This window comes from Passer montanus, unplaced genomic scaffold (genome assembly GCF_014805655.1).
Source record: "Passer montanus isolate IOZ18808 unplaced genomic scaffold, ASM1480565v1 scaffold16, whole genome shotgun sequence".
In the NCBI taxonomy this organism is placed as follows: Eukaryota; Metazoa; Chordata; class Aves; order Passeriformes; family Passeridae; genus Passer; species Passer montanus.
In genome coordinates this window covers 6,793,016-6,808,793 of record NW_024363160.1, presented here as the reverse complement: position 1 = coordinate 6,808,793, position 15,778 = coordinate 6,793,016, and the positions used below count along the sequence as shown (strand labels likewise).

The 15,778-nt window shown below is 36.5% G+C and overlaps 1 protein-coding gene across 5 annotated transcripts in view; it reads right to left on the bottom strand.

The window, feature by feature from the left end:
* PDE7A (phosphodiesterase 7A) overlaps positions 1-15,778 on the bottom strand; it is a 76,727-nt gene that overhangs the window by 4,054 nt on the left and 56,895 nt on the right. For all 5 annotated transcript variants that reach the window (XM_039702801.1, XM_039702802.1, XM_039702804.1 and 2 more), the window contains 8 exons: positions 12,390-12,541; positions 10,519-10,582; positions 8,156-8,251; positions 4,917-5,017; positions 2,601-2,732; positions 2,209-2,300; positions 1,443-1,587; positions 429-525 (listed from right to left, as the gene is read on the bottom strand). In XM_039702801.1, the coding sequence (XP_039558735.1) occupies positions 429-525; positions 1,443-1,587; positions 2,209-2,300; positions 2,601-2,732; positions 4,917-5,017; positions 8,156-8,251; positions 10,519-10,582; positions 12,390-12,541 (879 nt within the window). The remainder of the gene's footprint in view (positions 1-428; positions 526-1,442; positions 1,588-2,208; positions 2,301-2,600; positions 2,733-4,916; positions 5,018-8,155; positions 8,252-10,518; positions 10,583-12,389; positions 12,542-15,778) is intronic.

Here is a 15,778-nt window from a genome sequence, read left to right as displayed (position 1 = left end):
AATTCACTCCATTTGCCAATGAAAGGCTTTATTAACTGCTTACATAAGTAGTGTAAACTGCACAGTAACTAAAACTCTCCCTGGCTCTTACCTGCTTACCAACAGGCCTCACAGCTGAAGCTTAAATACTGAAGACACATGATGAACATATCCCCTAATTTGCTGAAACCACTAGGGCAACTTTAATGTGGCCATAATTATTAATCTTGAAGCCCCTTTCAGCTGAAGGATGTATTGCACCAGCCATTCTAGGTTCAGATTCTAAGCAGATTCTCTGCTGAGTTTTAGTAACTCTGACCTTTTGCAGGAAACACAACCCATGAAAATAAAAGAATCCTATACTGTACACCTCTGTTAATGCTAAATATAAATGGACTAGGGCTCAATAGATACATTATATACTGACAGATACTTCCACTCTTACTTGCCTTGATGGAAGAACTCCTCTGTTACTTTTTCACTCCACTGCTTGCTCAGCTCCCATGTCCGACAGGGGTTACAAATATCTGCACACTTCAAAGCCATCTAACAAGTTAACACACAGTGTTAGATCACCTTTCCTTCAACACAAGTGCCTGCAATTTCTTAACTCCTGATAGCAAATTATTTTAGGTTTTGTGAATAACAAACCTACCTACCATTTGTGCTCCAAAGTTATGTTCTGTAATATTTAAAAAACACTCAGGGAGTTGTGAGATCTCATGATCATCCCTGAGTAATATGGAAATTCAGTCAACTCAAAGTATTTCAGGACCACTATATTTAGTATACTCACTGGTACAGGAACCAAAAATAACTTCAGAAAAAGAAGCATCAAAGCAAGCAAGCAGTATTTTCCATTTCTGGCTCTCATGCTTGTATTTTTAGCAATAGCTTGCACAAGACAGAACTCATCACTTTGTCCACCTTCTCTTATAGCCCACAATATGAACCTAGTAAGAAAATGCCTACAAACCCAAGAAGATTCTCAAGACTTTTGTTTTTAAAGTTTGCTAAAGCTCACTAGCACAACAGCAAACTGATTCACAACAGCAGTGCTTTCCTTCCCCAAAATGTGTTCTGACAAAGCATTTCACAGTTCTGAGGCTGCAATGGAGTTGTAAGAAGAGCTAAACCTTGCCTTCAAGGAAACACCTTGCTTCAGAAGCTCTAAGTTATCAGTTACCAACACAGACACCACCACTTGGGAGAAGTGCTGGCTGTGGGAATTGTGGGAATTGAAGTGGAAGGAACAACCTCTTTGTAATGGAACAGAACAACTAAAAGACAGTTCTGCTCCATTTTGAAAGGAGGAGAAGGCCTGGCAGAAGCAGTCTTTAGTATTTTAAAGTAAATTAGCTCCATTTTGAAAGGAGGAGAAGGCCTGGCAGTTTTTAGTATTTTAAAGTAAATTATTTTTTCCACTAAAATGTTGTTTTCAAAGATACGAGCAGCAAGATCACCTGTAAGATGAAGTGACGGTGGTTTGCGTTCTCCAGACATAGATCTCCTCTATCCAAATGGGACCGGAACATGGACAGGTACTGGTTTTGTTGACTGATGTCTGTGGCTAGAATGAGATCACCTATCTGGCTCTCCATCAGCTGCCTGAAATAAATGACACCAAACATTCAAAAGCATATCAATTAAGAACAACAGTCATCACTAGATCTACATGGTATTTTATTATATTTATTATTATAGAAATACAAGCTTTATAATAAGCACTTTCACTGAACTGTTTGTTTTCTTTTACTGAAAAATTCCTGCAACATTCACAGAAATATCAGAATATTTCATTGGCAGCTTTCAGAAAGACTAAAACAGTTTTTAGCTTTCTTTCCTCCCCCTCCATTTTTCTTCCCCTTAAAAATGCACGAACTGATTGTCTCAAAATTATTTCTTGTCAAGAGTAGGTGAAGATGGTCTATTTTAAACTACAGTTGTGGTGGCAGAATGAGAAAAGACTGCCAAGTTTAGTCTGAACAGGTGCTTGACTACATGAATACACTCCTTCAGTGTGCTTGCAATACATGCTATTTTCTGAGTATCACGTTGCACCATGAACTGCTCTACTCTACCAGCACAGTATCCAGGAATTCTTAAAATAGATCTCTATATTTTGTACTCAAAACTGCTGTGCAATAACTTATCTTGTTTTGCAGGACTGTCTTAGCTGACAGATTGCTTCTATCTGAAACTAATCTATGCTATGTGGTATAAACATACCTGTTTTCTAATGACATATGTGCAAATAAACCAGATTCTCTCAGCAACCCCACTGCCGATCTCCAGTGATGGTTCTCTAATACTGAGGTATTCTGTGAATTAAAAGGGAGTAACACACATCAGTCAATACATTTTTCTTAAACTGAAGAGCTACATACAATTTGGCTGTGTTTTGGGATTGGTGTTTTATTTTCTTATTTTTTTGTTTTTCCCAGAGGTTAAAACCCACAAATCATGAATGCTTACTTAATTTGCACAATTTTTTATCCCAGTGACATGGAAACAATGTCTGCATTCAATCCTACCACTAGCTAAATACATCACAATTTATACTCCTTTTCTGTACTCCTGTCCAAACCTGGTTTTAATGAAACAACTGATTTTATCCTTACCTTATATAAAGTCGCTAAATAATGATTTGTTTTAATTAGGAAAGGTTGGTTAACGCCTGGGTGATCCAAATCATGTGTGGCAGCTGCTATTAAACTAAGCAGGATATCCCATGGAGTTAAAGACTTGGAAAGCTGCAAGGCAAACCCAACAAACGTTAGTAATGCAATATGGCCTCAGAAAAAGTGCATGACTACTGCATTTTTGGTTTTCAGTAATTAACAAGCAATAGAAATTTGAAGAAAATTCTTGAAGATGTAAAACTAACATTCCACTGACTTTTCACAGTATTTCCCCCTGCAAAAGCTACAAAATTTCACCGATGGTTTAAGTATTATTCTTTCTGAATGGCAAAGTCCACTCTTAAAAAATGCCAGCACACAAAATCCTTTGTGTCTGGTCATGAAGCACAATTCCTAACCAGACCCCATAAAAGCAGCAAATTCTTAAAATTAGCTCTCCCTCTCATTTACCAAGTCCATTTGTGTCTATTTTGCTTTAAATTTGTACTGAATTTTAAAAAGCATGAAAACCTTTCCTCCTAAGAGGAAGAAACTAATGCTCTGGAAGACTTAGAACTATTTAGAATGTATTTCTACTCTTATGCAAAATTGTATTTCAAGGTCTACAAGGCACAGAACCAAAGGAGGAAAATCTGCCACAAATAAATATTTTCAATGAGCATGTCAATTAACTCAGCAGGCATCTACATGGACTTACTGTCACTGTTCACAGGTGTTTCTTCTTGTGGTTGAGAGGTCTGAAAGTTTAAACTCGGTAACAAAGTCTAGTTTGCACTAAAACAGAGAGGACAGTTCTGCCCATATAAAGGTGAACTGCAGCGAACACCCTGCAAGCACAGAAGTTTATGCTCCCTGTTGCTTTTGCCATCTATCACACCTCCCATGTTTATTATGTACTTCAGTGCAACAGAGCTGTAGTTCAGTACACTGAACTATAGCTGTACATGTTACTAAAAATACCAAGTCTATTCTTGTATCTGAAGCTTTACAAAACTTCCATCACGAGTATTAAATAAAAAATGCTCAGAGCTTCCAAACTGAATGCCATAAAAAATCTCATCGTGTACCAGCTCTGATCAGCCTCACTGCACCAATTGGTCTGAGAGCAGGACTGAGAAACTGAGTGGGAGGAGTGGGCAAAGAGCCTCTAAAAAGGTTTTATGGAGCCAAATTTTACTTGTTTTTACCTCAGAAGCTGAATAAAGAGCTATGCTATTCAAGGGAATACCAGATTGGTGATAATCTGCATCAAGGTAGATAACTTTTCATCTAGCTACAGAGCACTACAGCTTTCAATTTAATACAGGACAGGACTTTGCCTGAAAATGTCCAAGACATCACTTGAATCAGCCTAACAGCAGTCTTAAGTAGCAGAGGAAAAAACACTAAATTAGTTTAGCTTCTTAAGGTCTGTCACTCTACCCCTTCTGAAAAAGAAAGCCAAAGAGAACTCCCAGTATACTGCTATGAACTGCCTCTCGTAGAAGCAAACTGTTCAGTAAGAGCAAAGCAAAGGCAATGATAATTTATGGAAGAAAAAAACCACCCCAGATGACAAGTACACAGGTTTATTGTTGCTAGCTCTGACTCAGGATGCAATTCTATATAAATGTCTTGGGGCACAGCACTATATTAAACAGCTGCAACTTTAATTCCCTGCTCTAGTTCAACAGGAAGTCACACAAAAGACAATGTCAGCTCAGAGAGGGAGGGAAAAAGAAAAGCACACTAAGTGTGAATCCACAGCCTCAGCAACAGGGAGGGCAAGGGAGAGTTCAAAAGTGTTTCTTGTTAGTTACTTAGGTTTCTTTACTTTTGATAAAACCTGTATGTGAATATACACACACATATATGCATGTATACAGATCAATGACCTTACTGCTCTCTACAACTGCCTGAAAAGAGGTTGGAGCCAGGGGGGGTTTGGCTGCTTCTCCCAAGGAACCAGTGACAGCATAGGGGACACAGTACACAGCTGTGCCAGGGGAGGTTTAGGTTGGACATTAGGAACAATTTCTTCACTGAAAGGGTGACTAGACATTGGTATGGGCTGTCCATGGTGGTGGAGTCACTGTCCCTGGAGGTGTTTAAGTCAAAATGCTTATGTGGATGTGGCACTCAGTGCCATGGTCTAGTGGACAAGGTGGTGTTTTGTCACAGGTTGGACTCTTATCTCAGAAGTCTTTTCCAACCTAAATAATTCTGTGATATGTGCACACAATCTATTTATATGCACATACACACAAACACACAATTCTGTGTGTATGAATGATGTAAAAGAGAATGCTGCCTTACCTTGGGCTCTTTTAAGTAACAGTGCATGGCCTGAGTCACATCAGCAGCATGAACTGCATTATGATAAGGATTTTGACTGTGATAATCTTCTTGAACCATAACTGCAGGAAAAAAAACCAAATATCCAAATTTAAATAAAATTGTAATTTTTTTCAAGGACCATTTTATATGCCCCTATTAGGCACAGAAATATGCAGTATCACAAGTTACATACAATAAAAGCACCAGAGTCAATAAATTGTCAGCTAAACCACGATGCAGCTGTAAGATTTTTATGCAAAGAAACAGTGTTTGCTAAAGGAAATCAACTAGATGTAAAGTCACCTCAGAGCAAAAATTAAACAACTTGAAATCAATATATAATCTGAGATCCTCTGACTTTGAGAACTTCCCAGTGAGGCTGGCCTTGACAATCTGTCTGAAAGGTGAGGCAACGTTGAACACAAAATGAAAATTATGCTATTTATCAAACCATTAGGATGACTTCATATCATGAGCTAAATTTTAGAGGAATAGAGCACAGCTTTCCCGTCATATGAAGTGTTTTTCTCTCCCATTCAGGAAAGTGGTCATGGAAAACCACTTCTGTATGTATTCTAGGCATTTTCTCATATTTGGTACTCAGGCAAATGTAAGCCCATATGCAATTTAGAAAAGAATCTCATTTAGATGATGGTCTGACTAACTACACCTAGATTTCATATTCCCTATTTAACTTCTTTGCTTTCCTCCTCTTTTCTCCTGACTGTCCTGGAACGTTGCAGGCAAGCAGAATTCTTTGAAGGGCATCAACATTAGCTCAAGTACAGGGAATGAAAAAACTATGTTGAAAAGGATTGAGGAGAGAAGCACAGCAATCAAATTATATTCTGAAGTCTTGCCCACTACCTCTAAAGTCTTGAGGTTTGCTTGGAAGAATTAATGTGTAGTTCTTCCAAGCAAACCTCAGAAGAACATTTTCCTGTCTGACTACAGTCTGTCAGTCCCACCAAACAAACATGCCCACAACCTTCTTTTCTACTCAATTTACAAGGCCAAAGGATCCATGTAATTATGAATGTAATGTTACAGCATTACTGACATGGTATTTGTGAAAGTTGAGGTTCATGAAAAGTCAAAATACTGTTGCCACCATGTCATCTCAATAGTGCTCAAAGATAGGTGACAGCTCATATGAAAAATAATGAAAATCAATATAAATGTATTTGGGCTTTATTAACCTGCAGTAGAACTCTCTCCCACCTATTCCTCACATCAAGTGCATGAATGCATATATCCCTGGCTTTCTTTTTAATTTTTTTTATGGCTTCATAGGCTGATACAGCTACCTGAACTTTACAATTTTCCTAACTTACTTCTTTTATTAAAGCAGACCTAGGTCAACATTTTGACCACAGTTTGCTAGAATCAGAACAGCACCACAACTCTCTTTTCAGGAAAGCAGTACTTTGCATTTTTTCTCCCCTGGTTCAGGTCTGGAATTAGAATCTGTAAAGACACAGTAAGAAGATGCAGATCTCCAAGCAGACAATGGAAATCACTGAAAGACTGTGTGTGTGTATGTGTTTATGTATATATATATACACAAGTATACACAAAAAAACAGTTAAGATCTGATAGGGGGCTAAAATAAAGATTTTTTATATATATATATATATATATATACAAGTATACACAAAAAAAAAAGTTAAGATCTGATAGGGGGGCTAAAATAAAGATTTTTCTACTTAAAATGATTCCAGTAGATTCTCACATAATATGAATTTTGTGCAGCACTGGACAATTTGAGCTGTCCTAGTCTTCTGGAATTTGATCTTCAGATTGCTATGGATTAGCGTATAAGAGGTAGCAAAAGAAAAGAATGAATTGTGTTCATGTTAAGAAGCTGTATTTGGAAGAAAGTCTATTGTAAAATCAAAGAACCTAAGACAGAGCTTTTTACTGATATTAAGTAGAAGGCATTACCAGAAAGGGAAAGCTGCTGAATTTCAAATTTAGAAATAAATTTTGCCTTCTTTAAAGTCTAATCTCATTTTAGTGGATTATGACTTTGAGTAGCCATATCTAGTTAGAACTCTTATCTTCTGATAACCAGTTAACTAAGCCAGTCATTTCTAACTGATCTTTCAAGTATTATCATTTGCATAATGTCAACTAACCAGATGAGAAAAACAAACCCCATTCAGTTAGAACTCGAGAAGCCTAAAACCAGATTTCTGTGATCATTTTCCTCCATTCCAAGATACCAATCATTAAGGTCAGCTGATTAACATTCCTGAAACTGGAGAAAATTTAGTCTACTTTAAAACAACATGAAATGCAAAACAGAACTGATTTTTTTTTTTAACTGAAAGAGAAGTAAATTGTGAAACCAAAAACATTCTCTTATTTGAAAGGAGAGGAAAGACTTCCAAATGTGATTTCTCTCCTGTTAAGTGACAAACTTTGGAACCACAGAATTGTTTTCTCTGAAACTCTGAAAAACTGCTGAAAGGGACCAGAAACTTGTTTCTCCCAGTCAGTTAAAAAAATCATCCCACTTCACAAAACTAAAGTAGTGTCACAGAAGAACCAAAGGAAGGAGGTCTCATACCAGCACCTGTCTATGTACTGGGATGCAGACAGTTCTGTCCAGTGAATGTACCACCTGGTTTGAATATACTACACTGCATTTACAATTATTTTCAAATAAGCATTCCAGTGACACAGGCCCAGACATTAATTTAAACTTGTCCTGTCCTCTGTCTAGGGAAAAACTATGTCCACAGCGCAATGCGTACTTGTAGGAGAATTTGAGCAAGACAGAGGCAACACCAAATTGGCACCAGAAAGTATTTCTGACATACTCCATACAGTTAGGAAACTGTGTAATTGGAAAAAGTGAAGATCAATACAGAACTAAAAATCAGAACAAAGAAAGGAGCTGTCTGGCCTTTCCCAATACAAATGTCACACACTCCTGATTGTTCAACAGATACTAAACAGATTTAATAAACAGAATACAGCATCAGCTATGAAACTATTAAACTTCTTAATACTTATTTGGATTTAACACAGAAAATTCTATACTTATACAAACTTTGAGAGATCATCACAATTAATATAATTTAAATCACTGCACAATGTAGACTGCATCAGTACCCTCCAACCATTATTGCTAAACTACAACCAGGACTTCAGTTAAGGTATAAAAATGCAGATAAACAGCAATATTCATCAAAACAAAAAGCTGTATTTACCCAAAAATCTACGAAGTTTCATCGTATCTAATTGGAAGTGTTCAATTAGTCCATGCAGATTAAACAGATGAAAGGTTAAGCTGACTAGACTGTTTCCTAAAAATAAGATGAAAATACTAATTCATTGGAAGCCATGAAATCAGTGACTCTTCCATTAGAAATGCATTATTTCAAACCAATTGATACAAAATTATACAAGCGAACTTCGCTACACCAAGTCATGATATTCTACACCAATTCATAAATATTTAAATCTTACTACATGACAAGTTTCCATTAGCTGTCTCTATTAACCAGTGACTTGGCTTAATTCTAATTCAATCACCAACTGTCCAATAGCAACTGATAAGAAGAAAATTTTACTGAACATTAAAAAACCCGTTTCAACATGCAAATACATTATAATTATATTTCACTTTATAATTATATTTATGCAACATATCACAAACACATATACAATACACAAATGTAATCAGGCAAGGAGAAAAGCTAGACAACACTACTGAATAGAGGACATTGCAAATATGCTTGTTCTCTCTCATTTTCACATATACTTTGCTGGATTTATTTCACCTGAAACTCTACAGAAAATGTATACTCTTACAAGCTTATATGTTGTCTACTCATAGCTTTATTATAATCTTTTTCAGTGGTAAAGTAAGTAAAACTGTAGGAGACACAATCCACAATGTTTACTTTTTAATAGCTTGTCCCTTACTTGCTCTGCAAACCATGTCATGTCTGAGAATCTTCATTTAGCATTACAAAACGTAGCACAGACAGAAACTGAGGTACAAGATCACAAAGATTTCTTCTAAATCAGCCTTAGTACTAGGCTAGAATTGATGTATTCTCATGTCACATCCTCACAATGAAATAAATACACAATTCTTGGAACAACATTTACTGGGGAAATTCCTCCATAGAGGTCCATCCAGGGCAGCTCATCCAGCAGAGTTCTATATACAGCATTCTGCCCTTACAAACTTTCAAGAACAAGGCTGCCTGATCAAAATGTCCTCCTAAAATGTTTTAATTAGGATGCAAAATGGATGGTGGTACCGTAAAGCTTCCACAATAGAAGCTCTTCTGGTAGTACTTTAAATGTATTTAAAAAAAGCATAGCTAAAAGGTAGAGAGGGCTCTTATGAGAAGGATGACTTCAGATTTCTCCCATTTGATAAACTAATCAAAAAGAAGCTATGCTTACATGTTAACTTGTACACATAGCTTTTTTTATTCAGTTATATAAAGTTTATCATTATCTATATAAGCATTCTATTTTTACAAGTCCTTGCTGTTTTCATTTTTTCCTATGCATCTTCTGTATTAAATATAACTGTGATGTTACTATTTTTACACTCCGTTAAGCAAGCATCCCTTCAATGAAACAGAAGAGAAAAAGGTCTTTTGGTGCCACATTATCCTCTTCAACTTAATTTCTTGTTCTTGCAACTTTAATTGCAACTTTGCTACCTATGCCACATGACTGGTGCAAAATCTGTAAGAGCTGCCCTCCATTCTCTTCCCTCACTGGCAATAATGTCACTGTGATATTGGACTTGCCCATCTCCTCCTTCCATTCTGTTGAAAACCCAGCTGCCATTGCTGAGATTATAACGCAAAACTTTACCCTATCCGCAGCAGCAGCCCTCCCTCCTCCTTCCCAGCACATTTACAGATCTCTTTTCTGCCCACAAATGAACAATACTTAGGGTTTGGGGTTTTTTAACCAACTATTCCTGTAGCTCCTACTGCTATTTGTAATGGGCACACAAAAGTCACCACAAAATGTTCTCTTCCTTTTTGCTATGTTGTGCAAGCTATGTGAACAGCAGCTTCCCTCTGCTCAACTCCCAATGCTCCAGGTATTTTATGTCATAATTATAATGGATTAACACCAACATGCCTCTTACAGCACTATAAAGTAATAGAACTATTTTATCTAACACTACATTTATCAGAAAAATACTTGGTCAATATAAATGACCTTTTGGACAGAAACATAAAAATTACCAGCTCTCCATAACTGAAAAAAAGAATTCAAAGATCATAAAATTATTTGTTAATTTGTATCAAATTACTACTTTAAATTACTAAGAGAGAACAGCAACTTCTAAAGTACATCAAGGGCCTCTTCTAAAAATCCATTATTAGTATCAGTAGTAACAGTATCATTATTTTAATGGAGTGACCAGGCAAACTAGGACTCAGATTAAAAACTATTAAATCAAAAAGTACTACCTAATTGGAATTTGTACTTTTTAGTAAGCAAACAATCACAAACAACACTGCAACATAAGTGCCATAGTTAAGTTATGCTAGAAGATAAAGCACAAATGAAATACCAAAAGTAAACTCACCATTTGTCAGTCTATCAAAAAGAAAAATATCAAAATTCCAATTTCCAACCTTCTCCAGCATACACTGAAAAGAAACACACAAGCTGTCATTTTTTAATCAGTATATGTCTATCTTCCTGTAGCTCGGAGGAGTATTTAAGATTTCAGAGACAGATAAAGTCTTTAGAATTTCTACATAAAAAATAGTAGCAAAAGAATAATTAAATTTGTCTGATAACTGAACAACATCACACATTCACAAATAAAAAGACTAGAGGGAAAAAAACCAAACAATAAATGCCTTGACAGAACTGGTTGGAGATACTCCTTTCAACCTTTAGGCAGTTTCTCAAAAGACAATTAAAAACAATTAGGTTCAAATCAGAAATAGTATGGCAGAATGACTGCATTCAGACTAGCAAATTTATCTCTGTGTAGTCATTTACCTTCTCCTTTTTTTGCCTGCCTATAGAAGTATCTGCATGATTCACTAGATATTTGAGCCACTGTAGAAGCATTTTAATTAAGAACCTGGCTTTTGACTTTTCACCCCACTGAACTAGCATATCTTTATCACAGCTGTTCCACACAAACTGCTCTTCCTGCAACAGCAATGAACAGAACAGCAAACAGTACAAGAGGCCTCACCAGAATTGAGCAGTCCCAGTCTTTGCCTCCCTTACTTGTATCAGAAATACCTGTCCAGCACTTTTTACAATGGATTCCTGCTTTCTCCTATTCTCATTAGATTGGTAGAGCTGTTTTGTGACCTAATTATTCGTTCTAGTTTTTCCTCTATCAGCTGCTAAAACTCTGCTATCAGAAGAAACAAAAGCATTAACAGTATATTTTTATATTAAATTACATGTACATTTTTAAGATCCATTCTCCAGGTTCTCCAATATTTTTGTACACCACAGCCTGATGATATTCAGCATGGATACATCCATTGTATTATATTATTTTTCTGCATTAACAGTATATTTTTATATTAAATTACATGTACATTTTTAAGATCCATTCTCCAGGTTCTCCAATATTTTTGTACACCACAGCCTGATGATATTCAGCATGGATACATCCATTGTATTATAAGTATATTCTTTTTCTGCGTCAGATGACAAAAAAGCACTACATGCAGTGACACAGCCTTTGGGATATTGAATAACCTGAATAACCTTTGCCTGCTCAATCCCCTTCAGCACTTTTCATCCTCTGTTGCAAATACAGCAGCCTTTCATCCAGGTAGCTGCTCCCGTAGCACCAACTCTCTTCACAGTATCTGCTTTCCCTGCTTTAGTGCTGAACAAGTGTATTACAGCTATTACTTTTCTTTTCTAGAAGAACTGCCTACCAAAGAAAAAGTCAGTTTGACATAAGCATGTCCTGAGAAATCCATTTCCTGCACTTCATTGAATTCAGTTAGTCGCTCTTCCAGTTGTTCACTAGTGAGGTTAGACTAAAAATCAAAGGGAACAGTTGTCTAAATTGCTCCATTACATTTCTTAAATACAGATACATTTTCTGCTCTTCATTTTTTTCTTCAATTATTCAAGGGCATCCTTAATTCATCAGTTATTAAAAAAAAACCAAAACAATAAACAAAAAAAACAACCCCAACAACAACAAGAATGACAAAAACACTAGCCACATAAAAATCACACAAACAAACTTGTGGGCAGTAGAGGAGTTTGCTACAGACCAAGAAATTTTATCTAGATTTCATTACAATATATACATGTGTATATATAAACACACAAAAATACATGCATACATAAAGAAATATGCTTAAAATTGGTGTTTGGTTGCACTTTTAGTATGTGATACAGCTATATGTGATACAGCAAGCATTTAGAAAACATACTTTAAAAAATAAGAATCAAGCAACCAACCTTTGCTTGTCCATTATAATCATCGTCTAAAATGTTTGAAGAATTTGGAACAGTGATACCACGGAAAAAACGGGAAGATCTCAGGTATCGCTGGAAACTAAGCAACCTTCTCACATTTCTTGCAGACACAGAGACCTCAATTTCAGAATTTGCTACAAAAAACAAGAAAATAAATACTCTCTCTAAAAAACTTTTATCAAAAAGACAAGTTCTCAGGGAAGTTTGGTATAAAGATTACGCAATTTTTTTGAGTATCACACATTTCAGCACAAATACAGGTATTTTTATTAATACTACATACAGAGCCATGGATTAGGAAAAAAATATGTTCTGTATAAGCATCCTGTGAAGAAAAACAAATACTTAAATCATCGCTGCAACTCATCGTTTTAAGGAACTCTGTTATTGAAAGGACAAAAATATTATGGATATTGTTTAAAAACACACACAATACTGCAAACAAATTATTTTTGGAAAATTGGTGCCATGGATACACATCCAATCCATGTCCCTAACAAATCACCTAAGATGACGTGTACACCAGCAAGAGAGTATCAGAAACTGAGTGTTGATACAGGAGATACAAGTAGGCTTTGAGCAAGTATAAAATACTTTTACACAGTTTAGAGCTCAGAAAACTTCATAACTCTACTATGCTGAAGTTTTAAACACACTCAAGTAATTTTGGTGCTTTTGCAAATAACTACACTCTTCTGCCAAGCAATTATGACATTTATGTTCACAGCATATCTAATTCTGTTTCCCAGTATGGTGAAAACACAACCAGAAAATTATTTCAGCCTCTTTTCAAAGATTAATCCAAATATTTTGCTTTACTTTTATTAGGTTAACTGATTTACACAAACGACCGATACTAGTTTATGTCCAGTTCTATTTGATATGCCTGAAGTGTTTAAGAAACCCCAGTATCAAAGTACACAGAGCCACAGTTCCTTTGTGGCAAGCCAGATAGTCTCATTTTGAAGTACCTTAGGCTAAACTCGGCATTTACTTTCTTTTCAACAGTGCCCAGTGCCCCCCAATAGCCGTTTTATATAACCAACAGGAAGCCAATAATCTTATATTGATATTCACTCAACCTGCCTGAAATGACTCATGTTAAAGAATAAAATTATAAAAAGAGGTATTAAGTAAGGAAGTCAATGCTAACATGCTTTTTCAAAAATGCAGAACATCAAAAAACACATTATCACAACTCCGTAGCACAGACCTCTTGTCCTTCCAAAAACAAGACATATTAGAAGTTGGTGAAGTAAGGAGTTACAAGTTTTATTCTTAAAGTCAATCTAAAATGTCCACAGGAAGGTGTGGCCTTATTGACAATCTGAACTAAAAGCCTCAGTGATCCCTAGTGACAGCAGCTTAATTCTACATAACATAAATCTTTATCCATTTAAATTCTTCTCCCTGCAGAAGTTCCAATTTACTTTCTGTTCTATGCTAGTTCATTAATATATAAATGTTAAATTAATATATTAATTCCCAAAATACACTAATAAAACATCTCTAAATAGAGCTGAGAGTGGCATGATCATAGAGTATCTGATCAAACACAGCATCATTCCCTATCAATCATCTGTGTTAACAGAGATTAAACTGACACAACTGAATGTTCTTTCAGATGTGCCTGAAATACTTCATCAAGACACTGAAGTTCAGGGCTAACACAGACATTTCGACATGCAGTATCCTTCTTCCAAATATCATTCTCAAGGCCAAGGGCTCTTCCTCTGAAGACACTGGTACCTATAATATATCCCAGGGTTTTTTTATTAAGTAAACAGATGTACTACATATGATAAAGGTAGCTTATAAAGCAACATTCATGTGTACAGCAGGAAAATAAATAGATTCTGTCATGCTACATTACTCTACCAATATTTCTAAGCACATTCGTGACCGTGAGGTTACAGTCTGAGCACTACCAGCCTGCATAACAGAGAAGCAGGGAGCAATACAGCTGCTGCTGCTAATGCAGTGTATGCTACAGGTAAGAAGTTTCTCTCCCTCACTCTTGATCCAATTCCTTCAGAGCAAAATTCAAAACAGAAATTATTGGGTTAAAAATAAAATAATACAAAATGGTTATATTTGGGTTATAAAATTATCTAACATATCCACGAGGTCACACACAAAAGCCACAAACTTCACTAAATCTCAATAAAAAACATATTTAAAGCAGGAAATATGAGCGCTTTTCTGGAAGCATAGATATTTTTATTGTTCTCAAGTGGTCTTCTACAGATCTACAGTTAACAAAAACTTGTTTTTGTTGTCATGCTACGAATTAAGTCTCACCGTCACAAGTGCCACCTGTTAATCTTGGAGGGAATAGTACACTGTAGGTACTACAAGAAACACAGCAGCTTCTGGCAGCAAAGTACACAACAGAACACAGAAATGCAATAATTTGGCAGTACAGGCCCATGCTCCACCTATACTTGTATTCAAAGTCATTTAGGAGGGGTTGCACATCTTCTTGCTTCAGGATTTTTTTCTGATGATGATAGAGGCACAGAGGCAAATGAGTTACTTAGTTTTCTGTGAAGCTGAACCATCATTCTCTTCACAATATGCTATTGACACTTATTCATCTTACAAATATGTTTAAACTCCCTAAATTATCACCACTTTGCATAGCTTGTAAACCACTACTACTTAACCCTAGTTTTTCTACCCCTTGTTAAAATAAAAAAAGCAAAGCCTAATTATTCCAGCTTTCCTAGCACCAATGCTGCTTATTACAGAATCACAGCACTGGTGAGGTAGGAAAATACCACATGAGCTTCATCTGGTCAAACCCCTCTGCTCAAGCCAAGTCACCTAAACCACACTGTCCAGAACCATCTCCCAGAGACTTCCATCTCCAAGGATGCAGACTCCACAACCTCTCTGGTTTCAACACTTAGTCACCCACCCTCACAGTGAAAAAAGTGAAAAAGTGCTTCCTGATGTGCATCAGTTTGTGCCTATTGCCTCTGGTCCTCACACTGGGCAACACTGAAAAGAGCCTGGCTCTGTCTCCTTTGCACTTTCCCTTCAGGTATTTGCATACATTGAGAAATTTCCCCTTGAGCCTTCTCTGTAAAGTGAACAGTTCCAGCTTTCTCAGCCTTTTCTCACCAGCCCTTTAATCTTCCTCACCCTTTGCTGGACTCTCTCTGGTACGTCCATGTCTCTCTCTTACTGGGGAGCCCAGATTGAGACTCCAGGTGAGGCCTCTCCAGTGCTGCGTATAGGAGAGGTATCATCCCCCTCAACCTGCTGGCAGCATTCCTCCTAATGCAGCCCAGGATACCACTTGTTTCTCTGCAGAAAAAGAGAATGGCTGGCTCGTGTTTAACTTGGTGCCCACCAGGAGTCCAGTT